Source organism: Pleurodeles waltl, chromosome 6 (genome assembly GCF_031143425.1).
Source record: "Pleurodeles waltl isolate 20211129_DDA chromosome 6, aPleWal1.hap1.20221129, whole genome shotgun sequence".
Taxonomy (NCBI): Eukaryota; Metazoa; Chordata; class Amphibia; order Caudata; family Salamandridae; genus Pleurodeles; species Pleurodeles waltl.
The window spans coordinates 103,574,019-103,590,131 of record NC_090445.1 but is presented as its reverse complement, the minus strand read 5'-3'; the positions used below and the strand labels follow the sequence as shown (position 1 = coordinate 103,590,131).

At 47.4% G+C, this 16,113-nt stretch overlaps 1 protein-coding gene across 2 annotated transcripts in view; it reads left to right on the top strand.

The window, feature by feature from the left end:
• The window catches only part of CDK12 (cyclin dependent kinase 12), a 358,486-nt gene that overhangs the window by 137,289 nt on the left and 205,084 nt on the right, over positions 1–16,113 (top strand). For both annotated transcript variants that reach the window (XM_069237454.1, XM_069237455.1), the window contains exons 4-5: positions 11,285–11,424; positions 12,208–12,378. In XM_069237454.1, the coding sequence (XP_069093555.1) occupies positions 11,285–11,424; positions 12,208–12,378 (311 nt within the window). The remainder of the gene's footprint in view (positions 1–11,284; positions 11,425–12,207; positions 12,379–16,113) is intronic.

Sequence of the window (16,113 nt, the reverse complement as noted above, 5' to 3'; positions counted from 1 at the left end):
TGCAAAAGAATGCAATCGAATTAGTGCCAAACACACAAATAAACACAGGAGTTTACTCACTGTACTTTCTGATACCAAAGAAGGACAAAACACTGAGACCAATCCTAGACCTCAGAGTAGTGAACACTTTAATCAAATCAGACCACTTCCACATGGTCACACTACAAGAAGTATTGCCATTGCTAAAACTACACGACTACATGGCAACTTTAGACCTCAAGGATGCTTATTTCCATATACCAATACACCCATCGCACAGGAAATACCTAAGGTTTGTATTCAAAGGAATACATTACCAATTCAAGGTACTGCCTTTCGGATTAACAACCGCACCAAGAGTCTTTACCAAATGTCTAGCGGTAGTCGCTGCACACATAAGAAGGCAGCAAATACATGTGTTCCCATATTTGGACGACTGGCTAATCAAGGCCCATTCGTTCATACAGTGCTCAAATCACACAAATCAGATCATACAAACCCTCTTCAAACTCGGGTTCACCGTCAACTTTACAAAATCCAACATTCTGCCGCGCAAGGTACAACAATACCTAGGAGCCATAATAGACACATCAAAGGGAGTAGCCACTCCAAGTCCACAAAGAATTCTAAATTTCAACACCATCATACAACGCATGTATCCAACACAAAAGATACAGGCAAAGATGGTATTACAACTCCTAGGCATGATGTCTTCATGCATAGCCATTGTCCCAAACGCAAGACTGCACATGAGGCCCTTACAACAATGCCTAGCATCACAGTGGTCTCAAGCACAGGGTCACCTTCTAGATCTGGTGTTAATAGACCGCCAAACTTACCTCTCGCTTCTGTGGTGGAACAACATAAATTTAAACAAGGGGCGGCCTTTCCAAGACCCAGTGCCACAATACGTAATAACAACAGATGCTTCCATGACAGGGTGGGGAGCACACCTCGATCAACACAGCATACAAGGACAATGGAACGTACATCAAACAAAACTGCATATCAATCACCTAGAACTTCTAGCAGTTTTTCAAGCACTAAAAGCTTTCCAACCAATAATAGTTCACAAATACATTCTCGTCAAAACAGACAACATGACAACAATGTATTATCTAAACAAGCAGGGGGGGACGCACTCCACGCAGTTAAGCCTGCTAGCACAAAAGATTTGGCATTGGGCAATTCACAACCAAATTCGCCTAATAGCACAGTTTATACCAGGGATCCAAAATCAACTCGCAGACAATCTCTCTCGAGATCACCAACAGGTCCACGAATGGGAAATTCACCCCCAAATTCTGAACACTTATTTCAAACTCTGGGGAACACCTCAGATAGACTTGTTTGCGACAAGGGAGAACGCAAAATGCCAAAACTTCGCATCCAGATACCCACACAAACAATCCCAAGGCAATGCCCTATGGATGAACTGGTCAGGGATATTTGCTTACGCTTTTCCTCCTCTCCCTCTCCTTCCTTACCTGGTAAACAAACTCAGTCAAAGCAAACTCAAACTCATATTGATAGCACCAACTTGGGCAAGGCAACCCTGGTACACAACGCTGCTAGACCTATCAGTGGTACCCTGCATCAAATTGCCCAACAGGCCAGATCTGTTGACACAGCACAACCAAAAGATCAGACACCCAGATCCAGCATCGCTGAATCTAGCAATCTGGCTCCTGAAATCCTAGAATTCGGGCACTTACAACTTACCCAAGAATGTATGGAAGTCATAAAACAAGCCAGAAGGCCATCCACCAGGCACTGCTATGCAAGTAAATGGAAGAGGTTTGTTTGCTACTGCCATATTAATCAAATACAACCATTACACACAACTCCAGAACATGTAGTGGGTTACTTGCTTCACTTACAAAAATCTAACCTAGCTTTCTCTTCCATTAAAATACACCTTGCAGCAATATCTGCATACCTGCAGACTACCTATTCAACTTCCCTATATAAGATACCAGTCATTAAAGCATTCATGGAGGGCCTTAGGAGACTTATACCACCAAGAACACCACCTGTTCCTTCATGGAACCTAAATGTTGTCCTAACTAGACTTATGGGTCCACCTTTTGAACCCATGCACTCCTGCGACATACAGTTCCTAACCTGGAAGGTGGCATTTCTCATCGCCATTACTTCCCTAAGAAGAGTAAGCGAGATTCAGGCGTTTACAATACAGGAACCTTTTATACAACTACACAAAAATAGTCGTCCTAAGGACCAATCCTAAATTTTTGCCAAAGGTTATTTCACCGTTCCATCTAAATCAAACAGTGGAACTTCCAGTGTTCTTTCCACAGCCAGATACCGTAGCTGAAAGGGCACTACATACATTAGATGTCAAAAGAGCATTGATGTATTACATTGACAGAACAAAAAACATCAGAAAGACTAAACAACTCTTTATTGCATTTCAAAAACCTCATGCAGGAAACCCAATTTCAAAACAAGGTATAGCCAGATGGATAGTTAAATGCATCCAAATCTGCTACCTTAAAGCTAAACGACAGCTGCCCATTACACCAAGGGCACACTCAACCAGAAAGAAAGGTGCTACCATGGCCTTTCTAGGAAACATCCCAATGCAAGAAATATGTAAGGCAGCCACATGGTCTACGCCTCACACATTCACCAAGCACTACTGTGTAGACGTGTTATCCGCACAACAAGCCACAGTAGGTCAAGCCGTATTAAGAACATTATTTCAGACTACTTCCACTCCTACAGGCTGATCCACCGCTTTTGGGGAAATAACTGCTTACTAGTCTATGCAGAACATGCGTATCTACAGCGACAGATGCCATCGAACTGAAAATGTCACTTACCCAGTGTACATCTGTTCGTGGCATCAGTCGCAGTAGATTCGCATGTGCCCACCCGCCTCCCCGGGAGCCTGTAGCAGTTTGAAGTTACCTTCAATTATTTATATATGTATCATCTCAACCTTAAATAGGTGCATACTTAGTCACTCCATTGCATGGGCAATATTACTACAATTCAACTCCTACCTCACCCTCTGCGGGGAAAAACAATCGAAGATGGAGTCGACGCCCATGCGCAATGGAGACAAAAGGAGGAGTCACTCGGTCCCGTGACTCGAAAGACTTCTTCGAAGAAAAACAACTTGTAACACTCCGGCCCAACACCAGATGGCGAGCTATTGCAGAACATGCGAATCTACTGCGACTGATGCCACGAACAGATGTACACTGGGTAAGTGACATTTTCATTTATGGGCTACCCAGAACCCAGGAAATCAAATTCCTGCAACCTACACAAAGGACTGCTGACCTGAAAGCCCTGCGGAGACGACGGAGATGACAACTGACTTGGCCTCAGCCCTATCGGCCTGTCTCCAGACTCAAAGAACCTGCACAGCGACGCATCCGACAGGGTCCAACGACCTCTGAAGACTCAGAGGACTTCCCTGAATCCGAAGGACCAAGAAACTCCTGAGAACAGCGACACTGTTCACCATCAGCAACATCTTTGCAACAAAGAAGCAACTTTTAAAGAACTCCCTCTTCCCGCCGGAAGCGTGAGACTTCACACTCTGCACCCGAAGCCCCCGGCTCGAGCTCCAGAGAACCGACGACGCAGACAGGACTCCCAGGTGACTGCGTGAGTAACCTGAGACGACCCCCCTGCACCCTCACAGCGACGCTTGCAGAGAGGATCCAGAGACTCTCCCTGACCGCAACTGCTTGGTAACAAGGAACCCGACGCCTGGACCAAGCACTGCACCCGCAGCCCCCAGGACTGAAAGGAACCAACCTCCAGTGCAGCAGTGACCTGCAGGCGGCCCTCTTCCTAGCCCGGTCGGTGGCTGGCCCGAGAAGCCCCCCTGTGCCCTGCCTGCATCGCCTAAGTGACCCCCGGGTCCCTCCATTGCTTCCTATAGCAAACCCAACGCCAACTTTGCACACTGCTGCCCCTGTGCCACTGAGGGTGTGTTTTGTGTGCCTGTTTGTGTCGTCCACGTGGATTGCAAGAGTTGGTAGGCCAAAGACTGTCAGGAATGCAGCCCTGGAGCAGGTAAAGAGTCCTACAAGATTCTGTCAACATCCCACGCCAGATGGAAGATTGCAGTCAGTCAGTGGCATGGAAAAGCCACCGAAAAGCCTTGGCAAAAGCAGAATTCGCGGTCAAGCAAAAGTGGAGCTGCCGGGAGCCAGCAAGCTCCAAGAGGACTCAACCCAAAGGGGGGTGGGAAGAGTCCTAGGGGGACCCTCAGCAAGGCAGAGAGTCCATAGAAGAAGAGGCAGCCCCCACAGGAGACCCACTGGATGTGGAACAAGGAGTCACTTTGGAGCCCACGCAGCACAACTGGGTCGCACACCGCAGGAGAAGCACGCAGAGGGCTGTGCATCTCAGGAAGGAGGGTTGGGGCTACACGGAGCCTGAAGATTCCTTGGATGAGATGCAAACAAACCTTGGTAGTTGCAAGAGACACAGTGCAAGGGTAGTACTGTCCTGTGTTGGCAAGGGATTATCTCCACCAAAGTTGGACAGCTGGCAGAGAGGACCGAGAGGACTACTCCGGACCACAACCCGTGATGCAGGATCCACACAGCTCAGGATGAGAAGAGATTCATGCAGCCAGTCGTTGTTGCAGTTGGTGCCTGCGGATGCAGGGTAGTGACTCCTTCACTCCAAGGGATATTCCTTCTCCCTTCTTGTGCAGACTGAAGAGACTTGCCGCTCTCAAAGGATGCACAGCCGGAAAAATGTTGCAGAAGCTGGAAGGCCGTGGAAACAATGTTGCAAGCAGAGTCTTCGTTGTGAATGCAGATTGTCTGTTCCTGAAGGGTCCAGTTGCAGTTCCAGTGGCCTAAAGTCAAAGTAGAGGTTGCAGAAGAAGCCTGCTGGATTCTTGCAAGCTGAATCTGAGGACCCTCCGGAGAGCGATCCTAAATAGCCCTGGAAGGGGGATAGCCAGGTGACCACCTATGAGGAGGGGGCTCAGAGGTCCCTGCCAACCTTGGAATCAAGATGACAGAACCCAGGGAACATAGGGGATTCACAGCCAGGGAAATGTTTTAGTTGCTGGAAGGTGTCGGGGAAACAATGTTGCAAGGCCTGGTTGTCTCAGGAGTTAGTCTTGTTGGTTCTTAAAATGTCTAGTTGCGGGTCCGGTGTCCAAGAGCAGAAGTAGACCATGCAGAGGAGTCCTGGTGGAGTCTTACATGCCGAATCTGGAGACCCACCTGCAAGAGTCCCTAAATAACCCCAAGAGGGGGTTTGGTCACTTTGCACGGAGACCCCCCCAGTCACTGACATCACCTGCCTGACCTGGCCACTCAGATGCACATCGTTCTCAAGAAGGCAGAATCAAGTGGCCACCTGGAGCAGCTCTAGGGTCCTGGTTAGCAGGATCCCAGTGAACACAGTCAAACACACTGACAACAGGCAGAAAATGGTGGTAACCATGCCAAGAAAGAGGGTGCTTTCCTACAACCACCCACAAGACGTTCAGTTCTTCCATATGCTCCCAGGGATCATACAGGTGACTTCTTTAAAGCCCTAGGATTTAAACACCCAGGGTGGACAAGAAATACAAGCCTGCACCTTCTGACCCACTATTTAGCAGAATTTAGATCCCACCAGATTCCATAGTGGCTACCACTGCCAGAAAGAGAGCTAAGCATCGTTAGCAGATTGTTTCATAGGTTCAGGCAATCGCAAACAATATAATCAGATGTGCATTAGATGCCACCGATACAGCTGCACATGGGATAAACACCAGCATCTTCTTGAGGAGGCATAGATGTTCAGGCTTTAAGCCAGAAGTTCAACAGCGGTACTTAATATGCCCTTTGACAAGGAGCATGTCTTTGGCCCTCAAGTTGACGCCACACTTGAGAAATCAAAGCTATGGATGCCGCAAAAGCCAAGGAGCCTCTTCAGTCCCAAACATACAGGTTTTTTTTTTTTTTGGTCGATAAACATAGAAAGGAGTTTATAGAACATTAACAACCTCTGACCCAAGCACCTCCCAAATCAAACAAGTCTCAGCCTCTTACTCTTGAGGTTCTTTCAGAGGGACATAAACAATTTCAGAGGCAGGGGTTAGAGCACTACCACCCATGGCTCACCCTTCCCAGGCAAACACTGACTACATACATCTTCCTAAACCCTACACCACACCGGTAGTGGGTCGCCTTCAGTATTATCACATGCAGTGGACAGACATTTATGGTGTCCCTGCCCTTATCCAACACATTTATTGTCTGGAGCTTAGTTCCATACCTCCAAACATTGCCCCTTGCTTACACAGGTTATCTCAAGAACATCTCACCGTTGTAAAAGAAGTAGTACAGTCTCTACTTCTCAAAGGAGCCATAGAGCCTGTCTCATTACAGTATTGAGAAACAGGAATATTCTTCCTATACTTTCTCATACCCAAAAAGGACAGCTCACTTAGACCCAGACCCATCATGTAGCTTGGAAACACGTAGTTGCCAGTGTTCAGCACATGCATTTAAAATGGCTTCCCTGGTCACTTACTATGTCTGAGAATTGACATGCAAATCTCTTGCATGTAATATAGTTTTCAATTTTGGAAGCACCTTGTCTTGCACCTGCAATGGCAGTCTGCATAAGGGTGGTGCTGGGTCCCTCAGAGTGGCAAAAGTTATGCTGCAGGTCGGAGGGACCCTCTTCAGCACCCATGCCCTAGGCACCAGGGATACCATTTACTAGGTACTTAAAGGGGGCTGAAGGGTCTGGTCACTTACGGCTGAAGTGATTAGAGTCTTGTTTTAGGGAAGGGACTTTGGCACTGGTGGACCAGCTTAGCAGGAACCCAGTGCATTTCAGTCAATGTTGCATCTAAAAACCAGGCACAAAGTGGGATGGTACAGCAACCAGAACCCAGCTCCCTACTACAAGTTAAACATTTTTGCCCTTGGAGGCATCACAAACAATGGTGTCAGTAATTATGAAGACCTTACAGCTGCGGCTATCGCGAAGACCACGTCACTCGCTGGTTTGTTGGAGTTGTTAGAGAAGTTTTACACTTGCCCCTGTAAAGGCAGCCATACTGCTCCTCCTAAAGAAGTATCCGCTCCCTCCATAGGATACAGATTTCTTAAACTGTGATGCAAAAACTAACTTGGTTATTGCGTCATTGTAGGAAGTTGGCTTTGTATATACTTTTTCAAAGTAAGACATAGTGTGCACAGAAACCAAGGGTTCCCCTTAGAGGTAAGATTGTGGCAAAAATAGATAATTCTAATGCTCTATTTTGTGGTAGTGTGGTCGAGCAGTAGGCTTATCAGAGGGTAGTGTTAAGCATTTGTTGTACACACACAGGCAATAAATGAGAAACACACACTCAAAGACTTACTCCAGGCCAATAGGTTTTTATATTGAAAAATATCTTTTCTTAGTTTATTTTAAGAACCACAGGTTCAAGATTTACAAGTAATACTTTAAATGTAAGGTACTTCACTTAGATACTTTAGGAACTTTGAATAAAAGCAATATCCTATACAGTCTTTGTAAAAATGGCAATAAGCTATTTTCAAAGTGGACACAGTGCAAAAATCAACAGTTCCTGGGGGAGGTAAGCAAAGGTTAGGTTTGCAGGTAAGTAAAACACTTATAAGTCTCAAAGTTGGGGCCAAGGTAGCCCACCGTTGGGGGTTCAAGGCAACCCCAAAGTTACCACACCAGCAGCTCAGGGCCGGTCAGGTGCAGAGGTCCAAGAGGTGCCCAGAACACACAGGCTTCAATGGAAATAGGGGTGTCCCGGTTCTTTATATAGGAAGTAATGGAGGGACCCGGGGGTCACTTCAACCAGGCAGGCACGGGGGGGCTCCTTGGGGCAGCCACCACCTGGACTAGGAAGAGGGTCGCCTGGGGGTCGCTCCTGCACTGGAGTTCGTTCCTTCAGGTCCTGGGGGCTACGGTTGCAGTGTTGGTTCCAGGCCTCTGGTCCCTTGTTACAGGCAGTCGCGGTCAGGCGGAGCCTCTGGATTCTGTCTGCAGGTGTCGCTGTGGGGACTCAGGGGGGGTCGTCTCTGGTTACTCACGGGCTCGCAGTCGCCGGGGAGTCCTCCCTGAGGTGTTGGTTTTCTGCAGGTCGAGCCGGGGACGTCGGGTGCAGAGTGGGAAGTCTCACACTTCCGGCTGGAAAAGTGAAGTTTTTAAAGTTGCTTCTTTGTTGCAAAGAAGTTGCAGGTTTTTGAACAGAGCCGCTGTTCTCTGGAGTTTCTTGGTCCTTGGGTGCAGGGCAGTCCTCTGAGGCTTCAGAGGTCGCTGGTCCCTGTTGGATGCGTCGCTGTTGCAGTTTTCTTCGAAGTTGGGAAACAGGCTGGTAGGGCTGGGGCCAAAGCAGTTGTCTCCGTCTTCTCTGCAGGGCTTTAGGTCAGCAGTCCTTCTTCTTGTTAAGGTTGCTGGAATCTGATTGCCTGGGGAGCCCCTAAATACTGAATTTAGGGGTGTGTTTAGGTCTGGGAGGGCAGTAGCCAATGGCTACTGTCCTTGAGGGTGGCTACACCCTCTTTGTGCCTCCTCCCTGAGGGGCACATCCCTATTCCTATTGGGGGAATCCTCCAAAACCAAGATGGAGGATTTCTAAAGGCAGGGGTCACCTCAGCTCAGGGCACCTTCGGGGCTGTCCAGACTGGTGGGTGACTCCTCCTTGTTTTTCTCATTATCTCCCCTGGACTTGCCACCAAAAGTGGGGGCTGTGTCCAGGGGGCGGGCATCTCCACTAGCTGGAGTGCCCTGGGGCATTGTAACACGAAGCCTGAGCCTTTGAGGCTCACTGCTAGGCGTTACAGTTCCTGCAGGGGGGAGGTGTTAAGTACCTCCACCCAGAGCAGGCTTTTGTTTCTCTCCTCAGAGAGCACAAAGGCTCTCACCCCAGGGGGTCAGAAACTTGTCTCTCAGCAGCAGGCTGGCACAGACCAGTCAGTCCTGCACTGAAGGATTGGGTAAAATACAGGGGGCATCTCTAAGATGCCCGCTGTGTGCATTTTTTATTAATCCAACACTGGCATCAGTGTGGGTTTATTATTCTGAGAAGTTTGATACCAAACTTCCCAGTATTCAGTGTAGCCATTATGGAGCTGTGGAGTTAGTTTTTTACAGTCTCCCAGACCGTATACTTAATATGGCCACACTGTACTTACAATGTCTAAGAATAGACTTACACACTAGGGGCATATTGCTCATGCAGCTATGCCCTCACCCATGGTATAGTGCACCCTGCCTTAGGGCTGTAAGACCTGCTATAGACGGTTGACTTACCTATGCCACAGGCAGCATTTTGTGTGCATGGCACCGTGAGGGGGATGCCATGTCGACTTTGCCTTTTTCTCCCCACCAACACACACAATCTGCAATGGCAGTTTGCATGTGTTAGGTGAGGGGTCCCTTAGGGTGGCACAACATATGCTGCAGTCCTTAGGGACCTTCCCTGGTCACAGTGCCCTTGGTACCACTGGTACCTTTTACATGGGACTTATCTGTGTGCCAGGGGTGTGCCAACTGGGAAACAATGGTACATTTTAGGTGAAAGAACACTGGTGCTCGGGCCTGCCTGGTTAGCAGGGTCCCAGCACACTTCTCAGTCAAGTCAGCATCAGTATCAGGCAAAAAGTGGGGGGTAACTGCAACAAGGAGCCATTTCCTTACTGTCATCTTTCATTATAAGGCATGTGTTGGCTCCTTTGTCTTCTCAATTCCCCCTGTAGAAGGTAACAAGGCATACTACGATGAGGAAAATCTGTCACAACTGCATTGGTCCTGGAGTTAGTTGACAGAACTGGCGTTCTTGGTTGTCATGGCACAGAAGTTTGAGAAGGTATCAAATTTTTCACAGAAGAACTTCTGAAATGCCAGCTACAGGGTTTTGAGGATTTGCTGAGAGAAGGAATCCCTGACATCCAGTCAAGTAATCAGCAGGTCCATAGACTTTCCTAAGTTGGCAGTATCAGGCTACTCTGTTGGGTCATTTTGAGGGCATCATCTTAGTTGCGCCTCATTCAAACCGGGTGTCCTGAACCTTGCATTTTAGCTTCCTCAAAATTTTCCAAGCATACCTACGAGATAATGTCCAGGATGGTATCTTGTTCTCAGTGTAAACTAAGACTATTATTAATATCCACTCTGGGTTAACTTCTCTCACTGGCTATAATAGGTGAGTGCATGAATTAGTTAATAGGTGGATGTATGGGTGCACTCAACGAAGAGTGGCCATGAGGGGGTGGCGACTTACAAAGTGCTTGAAGTCACCAGTTACTGAAGCACTTACAGTTAAGGGCAGATCTACGTTTACAGTGCTTGTTGAACTAGTGTAATCTAAGGCTACGGTAGTTCTATGGGCAGGCAACAGCTTTTTTCAAAGGGACTGACACTAGCTTTGAGAGGGATTTTTTTGTTGTTGTTTTTTTATTTTTATTTTTATCGTGCAGACAGCCTTAATTTTGGAAAACATTACCCCTGAGTTTTTGGAAGGTACTTGGCAACATATAAACATGTTGAAATCTTCATCCTTTCTACTGATGTGATCAGTGTTTGAGTGCTCACATTACACAGCGGGGCTTATTGTAATGTTTGACTTCAATGAAAAGGTCTCAATGAGAACCAGAACTAAGAAGTAACTTTTCTTCCTGTAGGTAAGTACCTTTGGCAGTGGTAGTTATTTAGGCTGAAGCAGTATCCTTAAACTGAAGGTAGAATATGGCTAATTTGGGTGTGGTCTGCACAGTATGGAATTTAGTGATGGCTAATTCTCTTTATTGTATTTGTTTTACTGGGCTATTTTCATTGAGTGCTCCTTGCTTCGCTGGGTCACAGTGGAGTACATCAAAGTACAATTATACAAACTGTACAAGTTACTGACGCCTCATTGGCGTTTTCAAGAGCAACTTTAAATGTTAACTGCTCATTTTTCAGCAGCCACATGTTGGGTTTTTAGTACCATCCATCATTTGGCTTTCTGGAAGTAACTTCATAACCTGTTTACTTAATTATCTGTTGGGCGGAAAACGCTACATGCTCCTAGACCGATGAAGCACTCTGGTGGATGAATGGTTAACATAACTTACCTGGCCAGGTTCAGTAGAATCTTATACTGAGGTCATGTCTGACTTCCTCAGACCCTGAAAACCCACTGGACCTCATCCTTTTCATCTTCTTAAGCTTCTGCATCACTCAGCAACTGTTGATTATTTTTGTATTTATATCACTGAATTTTTAAGTTCATTTTCACTACAGTCACTAAATCGCTCCTAATTTATAAAATATTTCACAAAATGCTTTCTTTGCAATTTAGAATATGCTGTCCTCGCTATGGCGAAAGACGTCAGACGGAAACTGACTGGGGTAAAAGATGTGTAGATAAATTTGATATCATCGGCATTATCGGTGAGGGAACCTACGGGCAGGTGTACAAAGCCAAGGATAAGGATACAGGTATGTACAAAAACAGTTTGGTTGTTTTCCTCCACACATTAAAAAGGTATGGCTCGTCCTCAATACTTTTTTGGAAAAGTAGTTTTTGCCAAATGTTCAGTATCTGCTCTTATTGTGAAAATGAATGTTATAGTGGAGCAATTTGCATTTTACAGAACAGCAGTTCTACTTCGCGTGTTACGTGAGATTGTAAAAGTTATGTAAAGGTTCAGTACTCTCAGATGTGGTTTCTAAAACTGAATCTTGGCTCTGAAAAATTACAGTTGTAAATCCATTGGGTACAATATGCTATTATGTGACTAGGTATACTGTTATGATTCTCTTGTGTATTAAACAGCTTGCCTTCATCCTTGAGGAAAGTGTCAGGCTGATAAGCTTTTTAGTAGTTTATTCACACTACCCTTTTTACTGGTTGCCTTCATTTACAGTTTTGCGCAGTAATTCATTACAGATAAATGGTCTTGGGTGTAAGATCAGGACAGAAGGTATACCTAAGATAAACGTTATGGGTTTTTTATTCTCCACATAGCCTTTCCTAGAGCATGATCATTATGATGTCGATAGTCTGATTCTGCTCCTGTTTCAGACAGGAAGCTGAAAAGGCCAATGGCAACCTGTCATCAGGAAACCTGAAATCCGCCCCCTCCTCAAATGGTGACTTGCTCTTGTTCCTGCAGCTTTGTGGTTTTAATTTAGTTCATTCTGACTACCTATTTACCATAGCTGCTCTTGAATGTAGTATTTTGGCCCCACAGCTTAAAATATCACTTGCTGTACCTGTAGGTGAACTGGTTGCTCTGAAGAAGGTTCGGTTGGACAATGAGAAGGAAGGCTTTCCCATCACTGCAATTCGAGAAATCAAAATCTTGCGTCAGCTGATCCACTGCAGTGTGGTGAACATGAAAGAGATTGTCACTGACAAGCAGGATGCCCTGGATTTCAAAAAGGACAGAGGTATGTGCCATGCTTCTACTTGCTATGTCAGACTTTAAATGAATGTTAATTATTTTCAAAAACACAAACAATATAATCCTGGCCTCTACCTTGCGCCTGCTCCCTTGCCTGTGCTGGGCCTCTGAATAGGCCCAGCTTTTTCGGGCCCAGCTCTGTGCTCTCACACTCTGCTCCACAACCTTCCACTTCTCTCTTGTTCTCATGCACTCTCCCATTTCACTACTTTCTCTGCCCCTTTGCCCTCTGACCTCCTTCCTCCCATTATTATTAGTCTCTACCACTTGACTGTGTATTTTTTACTCTGGTCTTGTTGTTTTCTGTGCATCTTGTATACTTTCATGAATTCCTTGCTGCTTCTCTGTTCATTTCTTATTCTTTCTCACTCATCCTTTGATGCTTTTGGAGCGTTTCTTACTCATTGTCGATGTTCTGGGCATCTATCACTCATTCTTCATTTTTTGCCACTCTTCTGTGCTTTTGCCTTTCATTCTGTAACATTTCTCTCTGCATTTTACACTTACACTGCTTTCCTTTTGGCTTCTTTTAGTGACTGCCTTTTTGGTTTTCCGCCCACCCCCCACGTATCACTTACCCCAGTGCTCTTACCTCCTCTTCCCTTTTTCCTGTTCACTTGCTCTCCTTCGCGCCCATCTTCCCCATTTACTTTTCCTGCCTCCTCTGCCACGCCTTTCCTTTTCTGGCTTCCTACAGCCTACTTAGCTCTGCCCACCGTCCAAAGCTCCACTGTCTTTCGCTCCTACTTATGGCGTGTGCAGTAGGGCCGCCAAAGGCAGGCATGCCCTGCGCCAAGGCTCATGGTGGTCCTCCTACCCACTGCTGCTACTCCTCTGCTTCCCTTCTCACCTTCAACCCTTGGCCCCCACTTCCCAGGGCAGCTGCTGCCTTCTGCTCTACCTGCCACTTCTCCTGCATCATCACTCTACCCCCTAACTAACTTCACACACTTCGCAATCCGTATCAGTCACCTGTCCCCCACCTCTCTCGACCTCCCTCCTCATCACTTGTTCTCTCACTGTAGTAAGCTGGCCTGGTGTGTGGTGGGTACCTATGGTACTTACACCAAGTCCAGGTATCCCCTCTTAGTGAAGTGTAAGCAGTGTCTAGAAGCCAGGCTCTTTAGAGGTAGCTATGGATGAGCAGCCAAAGCTTATCTAAGACATGCAAAACTCATGCAATACCACTAGTCACACAGCACTTACACACAAAGAAAAGACTTGATTGTACAAAAATAAAGGTACTTTATGTTCGATGGCATCTGTCGCTGTAGATACGCATGTTCTGCAATAGCTCGCTGTAAAGAAATGGCTCCCTGTTGCAGTTACCCCCCACTTTTTGCCTGATACTGATGCTGACTTGACTGAGAAGAGTGCTGGGACCCTGCTAACCAGGCCCCAGCACCAGTGTTCCTTCACCTAAAATGTACCATTGTATCCACAATTGGCACACCCTGGCATCCAGATAAGTCCCTTGTAACTGGTACTTCTAGTACCAAGGGCCCTGATGCCAAGGAAGGTCTCTAAGGGCTGCAGCATGTCTTATGCCACCCTAGAGACCCCTCACTCAGCACAGACACACTGCTTACAAGCCTGTGTGTGCTAGTGAGAACAAAATGAGTAAGTCGACATGGCACTCCCCTCAGGGTGCCATGCCAGCCTCTCACTGCCTATGCAGTATAGGTAAGACACCCCTCTAGCAGGCCTTACAGCCCTAAGGCAGGGTGCACTATACCATAGGTGAGGGTGCCAGTGCATGAGCATGGTACCCCTACAGTGTCTAAACAAAACCTTAGACATTGTAAGTGCAGGGTAGCCATAAGAGTATATGGTCTGGGAGTTTGTCAAACACGAACTCCACAACACCATAATGGCTACACTGAAAACTGGGAAGTTTGGTATCAAACTTCTCAGCACAATAAATGCACACTGATGCCAGTGTACATTTTATTGTAAAATACACCCCAGAGGGCACCTTAGAGGTGCCCCCTGAAACTTAACCGACTATCTGTGTAGGCTGACTAGTTTTAGCAGCCTGCCACAAACCGAGACATGTTGCTGGCCCCATGGGGAGAGTGCCTTTGTCACTCTTAGGCCAGTAACAAAGCCTGCACTGGGTGGAGATGCTAACACCTCCCCCAGGCAGGAATTGTCACACCTGGCGGTGAGCCTCAAAGGCTCACCTCCTTTGTGCCAACCCAGCAGGACACTCCAGCTAGTGGAGTTGCCCGCCCCCTCCGGCCAGGCCCCACTTTTGGCGGCAAGGCCGGAGAAAATAATGAGAAAAACAAGGAGGAGTCACTGGCCAGTCAGGACAGCCCCTAAGGTGTCCTGAGCTGAAGTGACTCTAACTTTTAGAAATCCTCCATCTTGCAGATGGAGGATTCCCCCAATAGGGTTAGGATTGTGACCCCCTCCCCTTGGGAGGAGGCACAAAGAGGGTGTACCCACCCTCAGGGCTAGTAGCCATTGGCTACTAACCCCCCAGACCTAAACACGCCCTTAAATTTAGTATTTAAGGGCTACCCTGAACCCTAGAAAATTAGATTCCTGCAACTACAAGAAGAAGGACTGCCTAGCTGAAAACCCCTGCAGCGGAAGACCAGAAGACGACAACTGCCTTGGCTCCAGAAACTCACCGGCCTGTCTCCTGCCTTCCAAAGATCCTGCTCCAGCGACGCCTTCCAAAGGGACCAGCGACCTCGACATCCTCTGAGGACTGCCCCTGCTTCGAAAAGACAAGAAACTCCCGAGGACAGCGGACCTGCTCCAAGAAAGGCTGCAACCTTGTTTCCAGCAGCCTTGAAAGAACCCTGCAAGCTCCCCGCAAGAAGCGTGAGACTTGCAACACTGCACCCGGCGACCCCGACTCGGCTGGTGGAGATCCAACACCTCAGGAGGGACCCCAGGACTACTCTGATACTGTGAGTACCAAAACCTGAGCCCCCACAGCGCCGCCTGCAGAGGGAATCCCGAGGCTTCCCCTGACCGCGACTCTTTGAACCTAAAGTCCCGACGCCTGGGAGAGACCCTGCACCCGCAGCCCCCAGGACCTGAAGGACCGGACTTTCACTGGAGAAGTGACCCCCAGGAGTCCCTCTCCCTTGACCAAGTGGAGGTTTCCCCGAGGAACCCCCCCCTTGCCCGCCTGCAGCGCTGAAGAGATCCCGAGATCTCTCATAGACTAACATTGCGAACCCGACGCTTGTTTCTACACTGCACCCGGCCGCCCCCGTGCTGCTGAGGGTGAGATTTCTGTGTGGGCTTGTGTCCCCCCCGGTGCCCTACAAAACCCCTCTGGTCTGCCCTCCGAAGACGCGGGTACTTACCTGCAAGCAGACCGGAACCGGGGCACCCCCTTCTCTCCATTCTAGCCTATGTGTTTTGGGCACCACTTTGAACTCTGCACCTGACCGGCCCTGAGCTGCTGGTGTGGTGACTTTGGGGTTGCTCTGAACCCCCAACGGTGGGCTACCTTGGACCAAGAACTGAACCCTGTAAGTGTCCTACTTACCTGGTAAAACTAACAAAAACTTACCTCCCCCAGGAACTGTGAAAATTGCACTGTGTCCACTTTTAAAACAGCTATTTGTCAATAACTTGAAAAGTATGCATGCAATTTTTATGATTTGAAGTTCCTAAAGTACTTACCTGCAATACCTTTCGAATGAGATATTACATGTAGAATTTGAACCTGTGGTTCTTAAAATAAACTAAGAAA